At 39.6% G+C, this 19,005-nt stretch overlaps 1 protein-coding gene across 1 annotated transcript in view; it reads left to right on the forward strand.

Moving 5' to 3' along the window:
* The window catches only part of SLC35F1 (solute carrier family 35 member F1), a 242,607-nt gene that overhangs the window by 195,382 nt on the left and 28,220 nt on the right, over positions 1-19,005 (forward strand). Inside the window, exons 4-5 of the mRNA XM_071548962.1 lie at positions 10,776-10,935; positions 15,626-15,782. Coding sequence (XP_071405063.1) covers positions 10,776-10,935; positions 15,626-15,782 — 317 coding nt within the window. The remainder of the gene's footprint in view (positions 1-10,775; positions 10,936-15,625; positions 15,783-19,005) is intronic.

Below are 19,005 nucleotides of genomic sequence, written 5' to 3' on the forward strand. Positions count from 1 at the left end.
CAATGAGTATGGCCTTGAGTTAAGAGATCAAAAGCTACAGTGTGATGAGGAAGCAGGCAGGAGAGTTCAAGGACAGTGCCTTTGCTTTGACAGGGAATTTGTTAGCTGAAATCATCCACATTATCTTTTTAGATTGTGAGAGAGAGGAATGATGGATGAGGAGAACTGTCAGAGGGCACAGACAGCATCATGTCCATTTTTAGACCTCTTCCACATAAAGATTACAATACAATTCATGTCTCTCTCCCAAGTAGCTTGAAAGAAGGAAAAGATAGAAGCTCAAATGTCGTCAAGCTTTTGTCCAGGCATGGAGTAAGTACAGTGTCAGCTTTTCCCATAGTTGGCCTTGATTGCTGGGATGCATGTGGAGTGACTGGGAATATCTGCTACATTTTAAATTCCCTTCATGCCTTAATATGAATGAGCTTATAAGTGACAAGACCAAAGATATGGTGAGAATGGGACAAGTATGAGGTAATGCATTAAGATGTTGAATCAAATGACATATTTTCTGAAATGTAGCCAAACACCCTATTTCATTTGAAGATGAAACAGAAGCAGCTCACAGGATTATTCAGCATTAGTCAAGTTGTGTCATAGGACGAAATGAAGACTGAAGAAATGGAAAACAGAAAATGAAAAAAAGCAAGTTTTTCCTAGACTTTGGTTTCTGAAGAAGCAAACAGGATCACTCTCTCAAGATCATCTCCTGAAGGACCTCATCCTGCAGGAGCACCACCTGTGAGGCCATAAGTTCTTCCTGGCACATAGCAAGAAACGTTCAAATCCTTTCAGAACTGAGACACACAAAACTGTTGCTACCTACCACAAAACAGCATGACTTTGATGGAAGGCTGTGGGAGCTATGCCTGCATATACATTGGTTGAGAATTGAGCCCTTCAAGTCAGTTCTGGGGGATTTTATACACAACAGGATGTACATCAAAGCTTTTTTGGATGTGGAAAATATAAGAGTTCTTGAAATTGTCACTTCAGTAAATGAGAAATCTTGCAGTATTTTTATTGTGGTGGGACCTTGACCATTTCAGTAGAAAATCAGTTTTACAGCATATACTTTTTTCTACATGACATCTCTTCTCTGTTACACAAAACTAACATGCCAGTATACTGTGTTTGTGGTGCTTTTCTCTAAAAAACATTACATTTGTCCCAGCAAAAGCCAAAGCTTAATGGTAAAAAACATACCTATATTGCCATTGCTTTGAGTTCAGCTTCACCAAAAATCTCCAAGCATTCAACAACCTTGTTTGCCAAGTAGCTTTAAACTCTTGGTACTGTCAGAGTTTTTAATTTATACTTCATCCTTTTTTTTATATTTGGTATTATCATGGTTCCAGGAAAAGACTGAAAATTATGCCCTACTTTTCCTCACTGTTTCATGCTCAAGTTTTTCCTATATTTTACTTCAAAATTTTCTTTGGGCTTTGATCTGAAAAAGCAGAATTTTCTAATAAACCTTCCTATATGTGTTTCATCATATGCCTTCAGAATCGCAGTGAATGAGGACACATAAGCATAAATCAGAGATGAATATGGTACCTAACCTTTACTTCTGGACATGCTTCTAATTATTTCAATTCCTTATGTACTCCATAATTACTGTCTAAGAATGTGACACTCAGCTTCCTCATAAGATGAAAACAAAGTACTTGCAAGCCTAGAAACACATAATTTTTCTCTTTAGAAAAAAGCCAGCAAATAACTAAAGTACCTCCCTTATCAAGTAGGTGACATAAATGCTAGATTGAAAATCAATGCACTATTTATATTTTGGTCATCAAGGTGTAGGTCAATTGCTAAGGATAAAATCCAAGGTACCCATTAGGTACCAACAGTTCCATCCAGGGACAACTAGATTTAATGGAACAATCCAAGAGACCCACACCTAATTGTCTACATACTGAAAATGTCATGGACACATAAATCCCTTGATTTATGTGTACAAACCTACTGCTCAGAGCATGACCTTGAGACATAAAAACATGTTTTAACCTATTAGGTTGCTTGTTCTTTGGTAGCTTTAAGTTCTGTTTCTTTGCATGCTGTGAGGGATTCTGTATCAATGGAGATAAATGTTTAAATACCTGCCTCCATTTTAACATTCAAAAGCTAAGTTTTCCTGCATCAAAGTACCCCAAGGAAGTGAATTTGTTAGATATGTTCTTAGCATGCCTCAAGTGCTTGCAGAAAGCCTCTAGCGCTTTGCAAATGGCAAGGGTGGACCTACCTAAAGTCACACATTTTAAAGCAGGGGCCTACCTTAGGGGCTTGACTTAACTCCTTTTCTGCTAAGGGGATTAAAACTCAAGCTTCCCACAGCCATCCAAACACTCAGGCTGGTAACTGGAGACTTCCCTAGAGGGTACATTTAAAAACTGAGTATATACCAGGTAATAGGCACAGTAGTTTGTCAGTGGATCAATTTGATATCCAAAGCCATGTATTTCAAGAAGTTCAAGAGATCAGTCACAATGCTATCAAGACCTATATGTCCTGATTCCCAGATGGCCAAAACCTGCGAAATGATCTTTAGTTTTTCTTTAATATGTTATTCCAACTTAGCGTAGATTTTGCAGCCTTCATGCACCTCAGTAGCATCTGATCCCATGACCTTGTTTTAAAAGCTATATACTTAACTTTCAGGACTGCTTTTCATATTTATCCTAGTGAGTTTTAAAACAACCCTATATTGGCCTGTGGAAGGCTTAATAATTGTTCAACAAGAATATTTTAAATACTGTTAGAGACACCTTTTACACAGCAAATAAAATTTCTTCCCCCAAAGGGAATTAACAGATTCTGAAGTTATTGCAGATATTTAGATGTAGATATTAAATTTCTTTAAAATTACATTTTGACTTCAACTTCCATGTACTGCATTTGCAGTGTACCACACACATACATCCTACCAACCCCACGATGTCTTTCATTAGTCCTTTTATGATAACATTTGTAAGCTTTGCTGCCAGGTAAGTGCTTTCTCATCATATCATGCTGAGTTTTGAGGCAGACTGCCCTCTTCCTTCTCCCCATTTTTCCCACATTAATTAGCTCTTCTTGCTCCTCTTCCTTGTTCTATCCATCTGTATATTATCCTGGTGTGTTAGCTCTCTAGAGGTGATGTTATCCTTTTCCTATGTTATGGCATCCTGTAGAAATCTGGATTATTTCTTCAACACCTTGCATAGTAGTACTGTAGAACACACACATGATGCCACAAGAAATAAGGCACTGTCAAAGAGAGAGCTTGTTTCCAAGTAGTGATTTATCTGGTAATTTATTCCTTGGGCAATCAAGCATTCGATTGGCATGATAAAAACAAAGATAGTAAAAGCTGGGATTTATAGAGACCAGGAAACAGACAATAAGACTAGGATGCTGATGTTCTCAGCTCTTAGATCACTGTGAGGCTCAGCAGTACATCATACGTCCAATTACCTCTGGCAGTTTTCATATCTCAACAACTGTCACCAGAAAAGGAAAGGAGTCAGCAGTAAGTAGTTATTATAGGAGAGCTGGATGGTAATAGACTTTACTTCGTTCTTGGTCCCTGTAGACTCAATGTACATTGAGGCAGAGGGTTTGAGATCATTTTGAATCAAATCTGGGAGGCAAGGAGCAGGGGATGTGCAATATTGAAGTTGTTGATCTACATTGCCCAGTAGCTGCTAGTGTGAAGTATCTCAAAAGAGATAAATTCCACTCCTTCACTTCCTCCTCCTCTCCTCCTAGGAATGTCAGTTTGACCATACTTTCCTGATCTGCCTCAGGGCTGTAAGGGAAATAGTGCAAGGTTAATAAAGTTTGCAGATCAGCATTTTGCAGGAGTGTTTCATACTGTACATTTATACTGTGAGGGAATGTGATGTGTAGCTTATATCTGCTTTATTACCACACTTTGAGTTGCTGTTGTCTTTTAACTGTGTTTCATTTCTGTGCTTTGTAAACCAGCCTGTACAGTATCCTAAGTCTCTGTATGTGGGTTTGGAGTCAACAGAGCCAAACTTTTTAGTAACATAAATATACAAAATCTCATCAACGTCAGTGGAGCTGTGCCCGTTACAACAGCAGAGATTTTGGCATTATATGCCCATGTTGCATATTCTCGCAAGTGACATGCAAAAGCAGAGGTAATTCTGCAGGAGACATCCATGGTTTTTGCTAGATCAGGATCTAATCCCCTGCATAGCTTATAGCAGCTAGTGATGTGGAGAAGTTTCTAATGAGTAACCTTCAGACAATTGTCTCACAACCCTTATCTAATCAACCTACTTAGAGAGAAGAAAAGCAGAAAAGAGGGAGCTTTTTCTGCAGAAACATGTGATTGCTGACAGAGCTGTGTTAGAATGGTCTTTTTCTGACAGTGGTATGTCAAATCAGAGGAAGAAGTCAATTAAAGGGAAGACCATTTCTGTGGTCAGTCTGTTCTGGTAAGTCTTCCTGATATTTGAACGTATCTTGTATAAGCACAGCTGGAGTTCATGTACTGAGATGAGAGGATGAAGAGGTGTTTTTATAAAAAGAGTCAAGATGTGATTACTGATCTTAGTAGTAAAGCATGCCCTTGTGTAGAGAGTTGGGAGGAGTGGAACTGTGGGTTTGTGCTGGTTTAAAGGTGAACCAGCAGAGGAAATGAACTCACCACGAGAGAGATTATAAGTCAGACCTAAAATTTAATAATAATATTACAATAGCAACACTGACACACAAGGGAAATTGCTTTCAACTCACAAAACCCCAGCAGTATAACCCAGTGTCCTGGGGCACAAACCCAAGGGGGTTTGTTTGCCCTTGTGCTGAGACCCCTGTGGTTCCCTCAAGTCCAGAGGAAAAGGAAAAGAAAAACCTGTTGGTGCAGGCGAGGGCTGTGGTCTGGGCGAGAGCGGGGATCTCCTCCTGTCAAGGTCATGCTGCTGCTCTGGATCCAACGAGAGGTTCCCAAGGTCTTCTTACCCACCACTTATGTACCCTCAGGGAGCACCCAGTCCCTCCCCCTGGGCGGGGACTCACACAATGGGTGATTAACCCTGGGAGCCAGGGGGTGTTGAACTCTTGATGGCCCATTAGCAGCTCCGCCCCCTCAGGCTGGGTGTGAAGGTGATAATGGCTCCCTGGGCAGCTGCTGCTAATGGCCCATTGACCTTGGGGAATGAATAGAGGGGGTAGAATACACAGCTTTGATCACCCCCACACAGGGTTAGCTGGTCCCTCCTGCTGAACCAGGACAGGGTTGGATGTGGCCACTACCTTTCATTTAACATAACTTGAAGAAGCCACTAAATTTCTTCTACGTACACAGAAAGCTGAAGCCGTGATAATCCTCATCTCAGGTTCTGATACATGCAAGTCAGATGGTGGTGAAGGTCTCTCACCTGTCGAAGTTTAGAGTGAGTTTCCCTGCCCACAAGGAAAAAGAAAATATTGAGTACAGATTAAAGAAACTGATAGGAACAATTCTAGAAGCATCAAGAAAAAAATAGAGATCTTGTGGGGCAAAATGCTGTTTTTAAGAGACTTGGAGCAGTCTTTGGTTTTGTTTCTTCCACATCATGGAAATAAACCTTTTTACATTTTTTTAAGCAAATCACATCACTAACAGATTCTTCCGCCAATATCATTATCTGAAGTACCATACACTTTGACTAGGTAAAAAAATAATGGGTTTACATTAGTTTTGTGATAATATAAAAACCATGAAAGAAAGTGGTTAAGTTGTGATAAGGCAGCAAATAGAAACATGAAAGGAAAAAACAGCGCTCTTTTTTTATTTTAATAGCTTGAAATAACCCTGCCAGAGATGCTGCCACCAATCAACACTTTTCGTGGAGAAGAATTCAGTTGCAGGGCAGTATAATTGCCATGCATCTCCCCTGGCAGCTGGCAGCCAGCTCTGTGTGGGTTCACATCTCATCTGCTGTTATACAGTTGAATCAAGGGTGCATGATATTGTGAAGGTGGTGTGAAAACTGGAAGAGAAAAAGCCTTGGAATGGGGAGCAAACCTCCTGTGAAAAAATCCCTCCCTGTGGAAAAAAAAAAACAAAGCCAATGACAGAAAGTGTGTTTTTTCCTGGATTTAGCACTTGCTGTTGTATTAAAATTTTCAGGTTACTTGCTGAAATTCTGTAGCCATCATGTGTACTTCACCATACAAGGTTTGACAGATACAACACTGATTTTACTGATCCCTCTGCCCCAGAGGGTAGGCTAAGCAGAGGGTGCAGCTGATTCTCCTCATGCTTTGCTGGAGGACAGCACTAATGAGAAACCCCTAATGTGAAAAAAAAAGGGCTTATTACTAGGAGGGGGGAAATCCAATGAATATTTAAAAAGGAAGATTCAGCTCAGCTGTTCCCATAGGGAGTTTGCTGACCAGCTTTTTTCTTTTTGATATTGCTGCAGATCAGCAGTTCACCCTCTGTGTTACAGACCTCTCTTCTAAAGCTTGCCAGCTCTCCTTTCCAATGACTAACAGTACATTCTTGCTATAGATGTGCAAACACATGCTGAATTGGTGAGAGCAGAGATTAGATACAATTCACAAGTATAATAAAGTCAACAAAATTTAACAAACAAGTAATCAGAGCAAATAGATTTCAGTGTTGTGCTTCATCCTCAGACTTAGATGCAGTGTGGTATCTTTTGGAGTCAAATAATAATCTTCAATCTCTACAAAACCATAACATTCTTATTATAATACAAATTTCTGTAGGACAGTTTATCAATAGATTATGTATTTTTGTATTCTGCCTTCTAAAGCAGCCCCATTCAGAGCTGTTGCTAAAGAAAGCAACAAAAAAAATACAGCACTGTCAAAGAACACAGTCTGCATTACCCCATGACAACATTGCAAATATGTTTTCTTTTAGGTTAGTGAAATCTAGTAACTTCTTTGATTACCAGGAATGTTGTTTAAAATCAGATCACTCATTAATTTAACTTAGTGACAGGGTATAGGCAGTACTTTTTGAATAAGCAATTAAAAATAAGAAAAATATAAAAGATGATTCTTTGAGAACTATTGATAAACAACTGACCTTTAGGTACAAGTGAAAGTCAAGCTACGCATAATCTATCTTTGTTACTAAAAAAGCTTTATAATCAGAAAAATTGCAATTAGATGTAATATTTTTTAATACCTGAAATAACTAATAAAAAATGAAAGAGAAAAAAGGCAAAAAAAATCACCAATAAAAAAGCCTTATTGCAGGTGAGGTAATCCTCAATCTCACATCCTTTGTCTGTAGAATATATGTGCATTTTTTCTTGTACTAGACAGTTTTATCTGAGGAAAAAAGAAAGGCAGAGAAAATTTAGTCCTGGAGAAATAAAATGTAAAATAATACCTGAAAAATAGTTAAGTAATATGTACTAGGTTATGTTATTGCTTATATTGCTGTAACCTAATTTATTTCTGTCTACCCCATCATTTAAGTATAGGTATAAATTAAACACAATTGAAGAACTATATAATGTCAGTGAACATTACCTACATTTCATGTTTGGATCTATTGATGCTGCAGTCTTCCAAATAGCAGTTTGTGCATTAGACTTTGGACTGCCAGCCCCAAAGAGATGTTTTCTAGCTGTTATCAGCATTGTTTATTTGAGACACATTCTGTTTATACAGCCTTTCATGTTAGCGGTTAAAAGACACACATTCATATACTTGAAAGCATAGGTATGTTTAAATATTTATGGAATGAGAGGAATTTCTAAAATCTTCCTCCAGAACAGTTTTAGAGGGAATTTGTGTATTAAAGTGCACATGCTGCAGGTACAAGTGATTTTTAAACTCCTTAAACAATTTAGGCTTATGGAACTGCCTGGCTTGGAAGAGACCTCCAACCTGGTCCAACATTTTGTGGGAAAGGGAGCCAGGATGAAATTATCACCCCACCCAATCACCTCTTGAAAACCTCTGGTCATGGGGACTCATACCACAATCAGTGATTGATTGTACCCAGTGTAAAAAAATTTTTTCCTTTATTGAGATGAAACCTTGTACTCACTGCCCCTTGTCTTCCTTCTACTCTGCTCTTGGGAGACCCCACCTGGAGTACGGCATCCAGCTTTAAACTGAGAGTGCAGGTTTAAATTAGACACTAGGAAGAAATTCTTCCCTCTGAGGGTGGTGAGGAACTGGCACAGGTTGCCCAGAAAAACTGTGGATGCTCCATCCCTGGAAGTGTTCCAGGCCAGATTGGATGGGGGTTTGAGCAGCCTGGTCTAGTAGAAGTTGTCTTTGCCCATGGCAGGGGGTTTGGAACTGGATGATCTTCAATGTCACTTCCAACTCAAACCATTCTATAATTTTATGATTCTCTTTTTCTCCATGTGACTTCTGTTAAAGAAAGAGCCTTCATCTTCATTGTAGCCACACTTTAAGTAATGCAAAGCTGTGATGAGGTCAGAAAATGGTAAGTTAGTCTCACCTGTTCAATGCTGCACTGGGAGGGAATGGGTTAGAGGCATTCAAACCATCAGGGATAGCTATGAGCAGCATAAAGAGTACCTGGCTCCTTGCTGTTTGGTACCACCTTCACTCCCTCTTCAGCAGAGATGATCGGTGCAGTGTGAGCTAGCACAGCTGCTGAAGAACAGACGTGCAGCAAATACAGGCATCATGATGTAATGTGGGTTGAGAGGGTAGGTGTTGAGCTGTGTCCACATCCCATAGGTTACACTGAAGAGTGCACTTTCCTCAGGTGTGTGCCACCCTGTGCCTGGTACTCCTGCCACCAGCCCTCCCTGCCCCAGGAGCTGACTGTCCCCAGCAGCACAGCTTCTGAAGTGGTTCTTGTGTGTTTAGTGTGTTGTATTTGCATGTTTTTGTGAAGCTTAGTTATGGAGTGTGAGCTGGGTTACACACTGTATGTGCTACAGGCTCTGCAGGGACAGAGCAGGCACCCTATGCAGCCAAAGGAGCTTCTTGCAGTTCTTTCAGACTGTGTCCCTTTTTGGGTTTGGTTTGTGTAGGATAGCATTTTTGGGACTGCTGGAGAAAGATTTCACTGTGAAAAGGCGTGACCCTAATTTTTAGATGATTAGCTCTCACTTTATAGGCAGAACCTGTTTTAGCATGGTAATGGAATTACCATTCCCATTTGTAATTTCCCTCATCTGGTTTGCAGCTCTTTGGAACTGCTTGAGCCTCCCAAGAGCAGCACGGTTCCACTGCTGAACGGATTCTCTTCTGAAGGCTTTTGCTTTTCACTGTCTGGGAAATCTTTGAAATGGATGAGTTCTCACTCCACATTCCTGTTTTTCAAATGAATTCAGGGAAATTATCCTTAGTCCAAAAGTTGGCTTTTATATTTTTGCTGATTCCACAAATTTAATATTTATTATGTAGGTGTTATCCTTAGTCCAAACATTGGCTTTTCTGTTTTTGCTGATCCCACAAATTTAATATTCATTATGTAGGTATCTCACATGTAAAAAATAGTCCTCTAAGCAGTAAAATTCTTGAAATCATGCATAAATCTTTCTCTCTTCAAATAACACATGTATGGACAAGGAAGTTAAAAGGGATGTGATCTTTACTTGATAGCAGTGTCCTTAGTGGTAAATCACACTGAGAAAGCAAGTAACACGTAATAGGCCCAAAGGAAAGTTAAATCAAATTATGTCACCTGAAATCAAGGTAACAACATCTGAAGTAGTTTTCCAGAATTATGGAAACAGTCTCATCCTTCAGTTCTTCTAGAAATTTTCACTAGGAAGAAGGTGTTACCATGTAGCTCTGGTCTGTGCTAGATCAACTGGCACTGAACAGTAGTGTATCCTGCACAATTTGTTAAACCCCATTATTAGTACACAGAATTGCAACTCCTTAATAGGTGTATCCTTTTAGGAAGTGGGAATAAAGTCAAGCTTCTTTGGATGTGTCTTACCTGGGATTTTTGTTTCCTGATGACATACGGGTAGTTTCTAGAATATATTTTGATTTGCAAATCTCAAAGTCCTCTCACGAACATTTGGTGCATTTCTTCTTTTATCACAGGTTCTCTGAGTTTATTGCTGGATGGCTCTGGAAAAAAACCCAACAAACCAGACAATTAAAGATTGCGTTTCATAACACTTCTTTGAGAAGGCTCATTCCAAGGGTCTATTGGCAAGAAGGTTGAGTTTCTTGCACTGCTGACAAGATGTAGTTTTGGGGTTTTGGTTGGTTTTTTTTTTTCCTTCAGAGGCACCTGGGACTCTGTTTTCACAGAGTTTATAGTCCCCACAGGGGGGGATTTTTCACAAGCATGCTTCATGCAGAAAACCCCTGATTTATAGGACCAGATTTAATAAATCTGGTCAACTTGTGTGTTGTAAACATTGCTCTACTTGCACTAAAATGGCTGAATTAAAGCATATGTCTAGACTGCAGGAAAACTGCCCTCAGTCTTTGCCTATTAATCACCAGAGGTGAGGACCAGATGAAGAGGTGTGGCTCTTTCTTGGCCCAGGTTTTCTTCCCATGGATTTCAAATATGCATCTGAATCAAAGAGCAAGGTGGTGCTTTTAGGCCTTATCCTAGAATAACAATTCTCCTGAATTTGTGGAATAGTCATGAACTGTCTTATCCTGAGCCTGATGGATGATAACATAACCACTCAAATACGGTTTCTGTTTGTAGAAAGTGCTATTACAAACTAAATAACCCTGCTTCCCTCACTTCCTTCTGCTGGAATCTCTCCTAGTATTTTAAGGCAAAGTATTTGCAGGTTGATTTGTTGATTTTTTTCTCTCTTTCTTGGCAGCTCCTAGACTGTTTTGTCATCCCAGTGGTGATACTCCTCTCCTGGTTCTTCTTACTGGTACGATACAAGGCAGTACATTTCATTGGGATTGTGGTCTGCATTCTGGGCATGGGCTGCATGGCAGGAGCAGATGTCCTTGTTGGGAGACAGCAAGGAGCAGGTAAGTAAGAGTGAATGGATTGTGTGGCCAAGTCCTGCCCAGAGAACCATTGACCAGAATGCGTCAGTTTGAGGTCAAAAATAGGTGAAATTTAGCAAGAACTCCTGTGCTTTCATGTATCCAAAGCTCTGCACCATTCAAAGTTGCCTCTGTCAGAAGGTGCAGAGAGCAAAAATGTGTCAACGCTTACAAGGCAGCACTGCTATAAACAGACTTTATGGGCCCTGCAACACAGGACTCCCTCTGGGCAAACTGGGGGGACAAGCTAAATATTTGTAGTTTCATTTTCTTTTGGCTTAGTTGTTTATTACGAACTGTGTCAGTGTAAAGTTGGACGTTGTGCATTTAACTGCAAACCTCAGTTGCTTCCTTTCCAAATTGGCTACGTCTCTGAGTTTCAAGCACCTCTCATGTCCACTGTGTGCTCTTACTTCTCCCCAACTTTACTCATTTTTTCTACAGAGGTGGGGTGACTGAGTAGGTGCTAAAAGGTGCTGAACCTATATACTACCAGTTGGGTTTTGCACACAGTCTCAGAGTAAAGGTTTGGAATTTGCCTGCATCTTTGTTGAAAAGAACCTTCTTGTGTGTAAAATGTTCTTTTTTATGTGTAACATCATATTAATAATGTGTGTGTAGCTATTAATGCAGACTAGACAGAGTTAGATTTCATCGATCAACTTCCCCTGTCACATTGATTTCTCTAGTGCCAACCCAAATGATGTGGGAAGGCTGGAAATTCTTTTCAAAGATTGTCAATTAGGCACAGTTTTCATTCTTAATTAAAAGCACTGAATTGTGAGCTGAGCATAATACATACACAGGGATTTAAAATTCTTGACTCAGCTTTCTGAATACAAATGCAAGTGCTGTAAGAACTGCAATTGCCAGGATGCTACTAAATAAAACAACAGTTTGTGACAGTACGCACTGCATCTCCCTGCCCCCTTTTATCTCTGTCCTTTGTCCTCAATGAAGACTTTAAATTCATTGGTGTCATCCTGAAATAGCCCTGCCCCAGCCAAAAAGGAAAGAATATACTCTACTATTTAATCAGCCAGCCAAAGCTGTACTGGAAATGATTGATTTTGAAGGGTTTGAGATTCCAACCCTGGATTTCAGAAGAAACATCCTGTGTCTCAGTAATCTATAAAGTAACATGCTAGAGTGATGAGTTGTGAATCCAGCAGGATCATGTGAGGCGTTGGATCTCAGCAGAGAAGGAGCAGATTGAAGAACACTGACTTTGCCATCCAACTGCAATAATTGGATGTTTTTTGCCATATTCATTATTCAAGCATGAATATAGAATCATAGAATCATAGAATCGATTGGGTTGGAAAAGACCTCCAAGATCATCGAGTCCAACCCTTGGTCCAACTCTAGTTCATTTACTAGATCATGGCACCCAGCGCCACATCCAATCTGTGTTTAAAGATCTCTAGGGATGGTGAATCCACCACCTCTCCGGGCAGCCCATTCCAATGCCTGATTACTCTCTTTGTAAAAAATTTTTTTCTGATCTCCAACTTAAATTTCCCCTGGCAGAGCTTAAGCCCATGCCCCCTTGTTCTATTGCTGAGTGCCTGGGAGAAGACACCAGTCCCCACCTGGCTATAACTTCCCTTCAGGTAGTTCTAGACAGTGATGAGGTCACCTCTGAGCCTCCTCTTCTCCAGGCTAAACAACCCCAGCTCCCTCAGCCTCTCCCCACAGGACTTGTGCTCCAGTCCCTTCACCAGCCTTGTTGCTCTACTCTGGACCCGCTCCAGCATCTCAATATCCTTTCTGAACTGAGGGGCCCAGAACTGAACACAGTACTCAAGGTGTGGCCTCACCAATGCAGAGTACAGGGGAAGGATCACTTCCCTGGTCCTGCTGGTCACACTATTTTTGATACAGGACAGGATCCCATTGGCCTTCTTGGCCACCTGGGCACACTGTTGACTCATGTTGAGCTTCCTGTCAATTAGTACCCCAAGGTCCCTTTCTGCCTGGCTGCTCTCCAGCCACTCTGTGCCCAGCCTGGAGCGCTGCAGGGGGTTGTTGTGGCCACAGTGCAGGACCCGGCACTTGGCCTTGTTGAACTTCATCCCATTAAAATAAGCCCATCTCTCAAGTCTATCCAGAGCCCTCTGCAGAACTGTTAGGTAAATTTGCCCAGAAAAATCTGTTAACCTGCATTATTGCCTTTCAATTTGTACCTACACATGAAAAACTGTGTAAAAACCTGTCCGTGCCTATTGCAGCACAGTGACACTGCAGCTTTTTTTTTTTTTTTGTGGCAAAATTATGCTATTATGATATCACCTTTGACAGAGGAAAATAGATTGTCTGGTTTAATTTCTCTGAAAGGGTAAAACTACACATTAAAATTCAAGGGGAAAAAAGAGACTGTGGAAGAAGCAAGTTATTGAACATCTATAAAAGTATATGAAGTCTTCAGTGGTATAGAGAGGGTCAGTACAGAGTGATTCTTAAATATTTCCTACAGTCATAAAATTACAGGATGACCAATATAGTTTTGAGGTATCCAGCTTAATAGTTAAAACATGAAGTACTTCTTAATAGTAGGCCAAAACTACATGTACTTCAGGCAAATTAATGAAGAATCCCTCAAGAGCTATTAAGTTTGATGGTCTAACGCAACTTCCATCTCAGAGAATGCCTCATCTACTAAGAACTGGCTGAGAATAGTCCCTCTGTGCTTCTCTGTTTATTTAGGTTCTCCTCAGCCTCTGTGCTGCTGAGTATCAGAGGAGGTTCCAGTGCCAGAGTCTGTTGCTTTGAACAGATCTTGGCTCCTTCTTCTGGGAAAGCCCTGGAGGTTGAGGCTCATGCTCAGCACGAGTGTGCTCTGGGGAGAGCCATCAGGGTTTGATGCTTGAGGCCATCCCATATATGTGCAAATGCTCAGCCTCTGGGCTGCCTCTGGTTCACAGATGCGAAAGGATGATATTTTTTGTCCCAGCAGTTCACCACAACCAACTTCTAAGGTCAAATGCTTTTTAAGCAATACTTCCCAGAAGTGTCAGTGAGTAGCTGCAGTAAATACCAAATAAGTGAGCTCAGTGAGGAATCATTGGAACCACTGTGAAATATGAAGCACATCAGAGGTATGAAGACGTTTTATAAAATGCTGATGATTATTTTAAATTGAGAACATCTCCTATGACTGATTGACAAAGAAGGCTAAAAAGGAAAAAAACAAACCAAACCCAAACAAAAAGCCAACCAAATCTTGAGAAATGGTTGATGCTAAGCATGCTGTCAATAAATGAACATGCAAGATTAAATGAGAGGCTAGATGAGTATTTGAGAGAGAAATCTAGTAATGTTTGCTAAATATACAGAAGTCATATCTCATCTGAGCTGAAAAATGTTGGAAACTAAGAGTATTACTGGGAATATTTTAAACTTTGCTCCATTCTTATTTATCCCTGAACAACTTACACTTTTCTGGTGCTTATAGTCAATGTTGGAGACAGGATATTGATTAATAGACTCTTCGTCTGTCCTGGTGCAACCATTTTTATTGTCATAAGTTTCTTTTCAATAGAAATTTCAGCACTGTAGTTTGGAATGAAAACTGAAGGCTTAAAAGAACTCCTTGAAGAAAAAAAGTTGAAAAGATAATTTTTAACCAATCACATTTTTAGCTTCCAGTTTTATGTGCTGCACTGTATATTTCACAAATCAATAGTAATAAAACTTAAAAAGGCGGGAATACAAAAAATAAGATATTTTAAAAGAAATCAATGTTTCTTTAAAAAAATACTTTTTGTTACTTCAACATTTCTACTGAACATTTTCAAAGAAACTTTCATTATGTCCAAGCTTTCAGAATATGGTTCGGCAGCAATATCTGACAGTTTTGTGAAGCTGTAGCTGTTGTATAAATCATTTAACAAGCCATATGTGCAGAAGGAATGGCATGCATCAGTTTGCAAAGCTAGAGCCTCAGTTTTCAAGCTGAAACTTGATCAAATCTCCCTGCAGCTCTCCCTGACACCCAATAATAAAAGCTTCCAAGACTTAAAAAGATTTCAAACAGTCTTTGATAAGAAAATGTTTTAGCAATTCTATATACCTGGAGGTACTGAAAATACATCTTGGTGTTCATTGCATGCAGTAGGTACTGCTATGTTAATTGAACCTCTTTTAAAAACCTGTCATTATGATCACCATGTCTACACCCTATCCTTCCTCCTCCCTTTCTTGTCAAACAGGTTCATGTGAGAATGAGGTCAATATTGGGGTTGCAATGATTTCTTCACTCATTTCACAGGTACACAGAATTTTTCACTTGGTCTCGCATCTAAGTCCTGGACATGTTTTGGTCTGGTTAGATTTTAAGATGAGATGCAAACTGCTCTATAGAGCTAAGTCATATTCTATCTGAAAAAAATAAAGGAATAATTTAAAAAATTAGTCTCTGAAGAGTGTCTTGGTTTCTATAATTTTTACTAATTTTTCAGCTTTTTTTACTTTTTTTCTACATCAAGGAATATGCTCTCCCTTTGCCTCTGAATGAAAACTGTTAAAATGACAGAACATTTGCATTTGGTTTATTGGCCCAAATATGGGCTATTTAGTGCCTGAGGATTGAAATCAATAGGGAAGAACTTGCAGTGGTTCTAGACAGGAGATGGTTGTTTTAAAACATTCTGATTTTTCCTGTTTATCATAGGTGAAAATAAACTGATAGGGGATCTCTTAGTGCTGGGCGGAGCAACACTCTATGGCATCTCAAACGTTTGTGAGGAGTATATCGTCCGAAATCTGAGTCGAGTGGAATTTCTGGGAATGATCGGACTCTTTGGCTCCTTCTTCAGTGGAATTCAACTGTAAGTGAGCAGGTTTAATCTCCAAAGTCATTCAAATAAGTGCAGCTTTGGCCTCCATTGAGGTGCTCTAACCACCTCTTCAGAGGTAGTCATTTGCTGCGGAGAGGTGTCCTGTAATTCTGGAGTTTGCAGTGCTTTTCATATTTCAAATCAGGGGATTTGAATAATAACACAAATTTGTGCTTAAGTACTCTAATTCAAGGACCACTGTCCTTTAGAAGTCACATAGATAGGGAGGAAGAAGACACATTCTACCATCTTGTTACTGGACAACAAGTGGATACTTTGTGTGTTGGTCTAATCTGTGAATAACAAAATCTACAATTTCCTCTGGTTCTGTTTCATACTTTAAAAGGTCACTTAGATTTTTAAGCAAGTTGAAAACATTTCCAGTCAGAAGGTATTTCAGTGGTTGGCTCATTCTACATAACTACATTATAATATGGAAGAAATAATGAAAAAGGCTTTAAGAAACTGGCCTTTTCACTTCAAAATATATAGCACTTAGGTGATTTTTGCATGGATTTCAGGATCTATCAAATCCTGTCTATATCCATATGCACCTAATGAGCATCTCACCTACAAATCTAATAGTTGGAAGGTGCCTTCCAGTGTTGTAGTCCTGTGACTGACATAAAAGTTACCATGCAACACTGCCACATTTTATGCAGATCTGTCACTGGTTCTTGTCAGACAGAATTACTTTTGATTGTTAGTCCAAAACAAATTCCTTCCGTACACCTCTGAGCTACTGAGCTCCTAAGAACAGAGACAGATCAGAAAAAAATGACCCATCAATTTCTACCTAATTACTTCTGTTTCATTAGCTAGAAAGCTTAATATATTTATGTGAGATCTGTACAAGTGTCTTAAAATTATTTATATTAACTAGCTGCCATACAAGCTGTTCTCTTTTTAAAATATAGCATTTAAGAGCACATAAATGTGTCTAGTACCTTTGGATGAAGTGGTTTTTTATGTATTTGTGATAAATAGATACTAACTGATTCTGAGGGCATCAAAGCAGTGCTCTTGCCTTGTTCTATGTGTGTAAACTGTCATGTACATGTCTTGTATTCCTGAATTTAATCGTACTGCCACTAATTCCTTCTGACCCAAGCAGTTAGTCCCAGTTCAGGGTCTGTGAGGTGTTTTGCTTGGGAGAAGTTGGTGCTGAAACATGGCATCTTTGTACACAGAAAACGCAACTAGAAGGAAACAATGAGAAACATAAAATAAACACAGATAATGGCTTTTTTGCAGCAAATGAAGGGCTAAGGTGTCAGGGCAAAGAGCAAATTAAAGAGTTGGCTAACTACCCAGGCATGAGGGAAAGAGACGTTTAGTATGTTCTATGTGATTAAAGCAGGGAGGAAATTATGTATCAAAAGGAGAGATTAGCTGACAAGAGCTGGGAATATCATAACTACCCAGCAAATGGAGATAACGCTATCTGATAGAATCACATAATCATAGCATAACCTACTTTATAATGGACTCCTGAAAGTCATCTGGTTCGAGCTCCTACTCAAAGCTAACTTCAAAGTTACACTAGGTTGCTTAGGAATTTATACAGTTGGTTTCTTAGTATTATCAAGAATGGAAATGCCAGTCATGCTGGGCAACATGTTCCATTGTTTGATTATTTTTTTCCTGATACTTAATCAGAGTTTTCCACATTGCAGGTTGTGTCCATTGTCATTCACCCTTTTGGTGTGCACCTCCAAGAAAAGTATGACTCTTTTCTGTAGCTACCCATTAAGTAAATGTGGAAAATTTATTGTCCCATCCTCCCTCCCCCCGGCTTTGCCTTCTCTTCTTCATACTAGGCAAACCCTACTGTTTCACCATCTCATCTTACATCACGTGCTCAAACTGCCTGACCATTGTGATGGAGTTCCACTGTACTTCCTTCAATTTGTTAATGTCTGTCTTTTTCTGGACAGCCCACTGGATACAGTACTGTAATTGCTGTCTTGAAAATCACATCCTTCACCTTGCTGGCCAGACTTTTACTAACACAGCTGAGGGTGCTGTTGGCCTATGCTGCTACAGGAACACATTGCTCTAAGGTTTATTTCTGAAAAGCAGCTTTCCACTCGGTCAGCTCTGTTGCACAGTGTCATTCCACCCCAGGTACAGGAGTTCACACTTCTTTTCTTGAACTTCATGAGGTTTCATTTGGCCCTTTTCTTCAGACTACGTTGTAGGTAGTTCACCCATTGAGTCCATACTTTTTCAGTCACTAAATATCTTTAGGGACATCATGCTGGAAGCTTTGCTACAGTCACAGCCGGTTACACTGCACCCTGTCATCCATTCCCTCTCCTTTATTTACTGTTCCAGTCATGTCATCATAGAAGGCAGTCAGTTTGATCAGGTATGATTTACTCTTGAGAAGTTTGTGCTGGCTGTTTCCAATGGTGTCTTCTTCATTTTCTGCGAATGGCTTCTGGGAAAATTTGCTCCATGGTCTTCCCAAAGGTTGGCCAGATTTTAGTTTTTGTTCAGTTTTAAACTGAATTTTGCATTTGTCTCTTTTCAGTCATCAGGGACCTCCTTTAATCACCACAACCTTTCAAAGATCATTGTGATTCCAATTTGTCAGTGTCTCTGGCATCACTAAATGGCCACTTTTGGTGAAGTTGCTCTGACCCTTCTTTGTTTCACAGATCACAGTGAATCACAAGACATAACATAATGTTTTATACTTCTTTTGTATTGGATAAGCAATAATATGAAAGCAATGTTCCTGCATTTAAAATATATCAGAATTTGCTTGCCAGACCAAGAGTCATTGCAGTTTGTTTTCGTTATATTCTTCAGGAATTACTGATAAAAGAGAGACATGCATTATGCATTTAAAGACACTTATAATTTATTTGTTTTGCAGACAAAATTGACTTATTATTCTGTACACAGTATTAGATTTGCCACACATCAGCAGCAAGCAAATTAGAATTTCCACAATGCAACTCTCTAGACTAGATTAATCTGGAAGATGCTGAGTTCCTGCAGTTTTATTATTAGACTTGGTCTTCCACATGCCACCTTTTGTACTAGGTATTTTGTTTTTCAATCTGTGTAATTCTGTGTTTTATACTTGCTTAAAATAGTGTCCAGACACTGGAAATCACATACCAGAGAAAATGGTTGCTGGAGTAAAGACCTAGCTTGTGAGATATCTTATTTCCAAGGGTCTCTTTGCCTGGATTGGAAAGAG

This window comes from Pithys albifrons, chromosome 2 (assembly GCF_047495875.1).
Source record: "Pithys albifrons albifrons isolate INPA30051 chromosome 2, PitAlb_v1, whole genome shotgun sequence".
Taxonomy (NCBI): domain Eukaryota; kingdom Metazoa; phylum Chordata; class Aves; order Passeriformes; family Thamnophilidae; genus Pithys; species Pithys albifrons.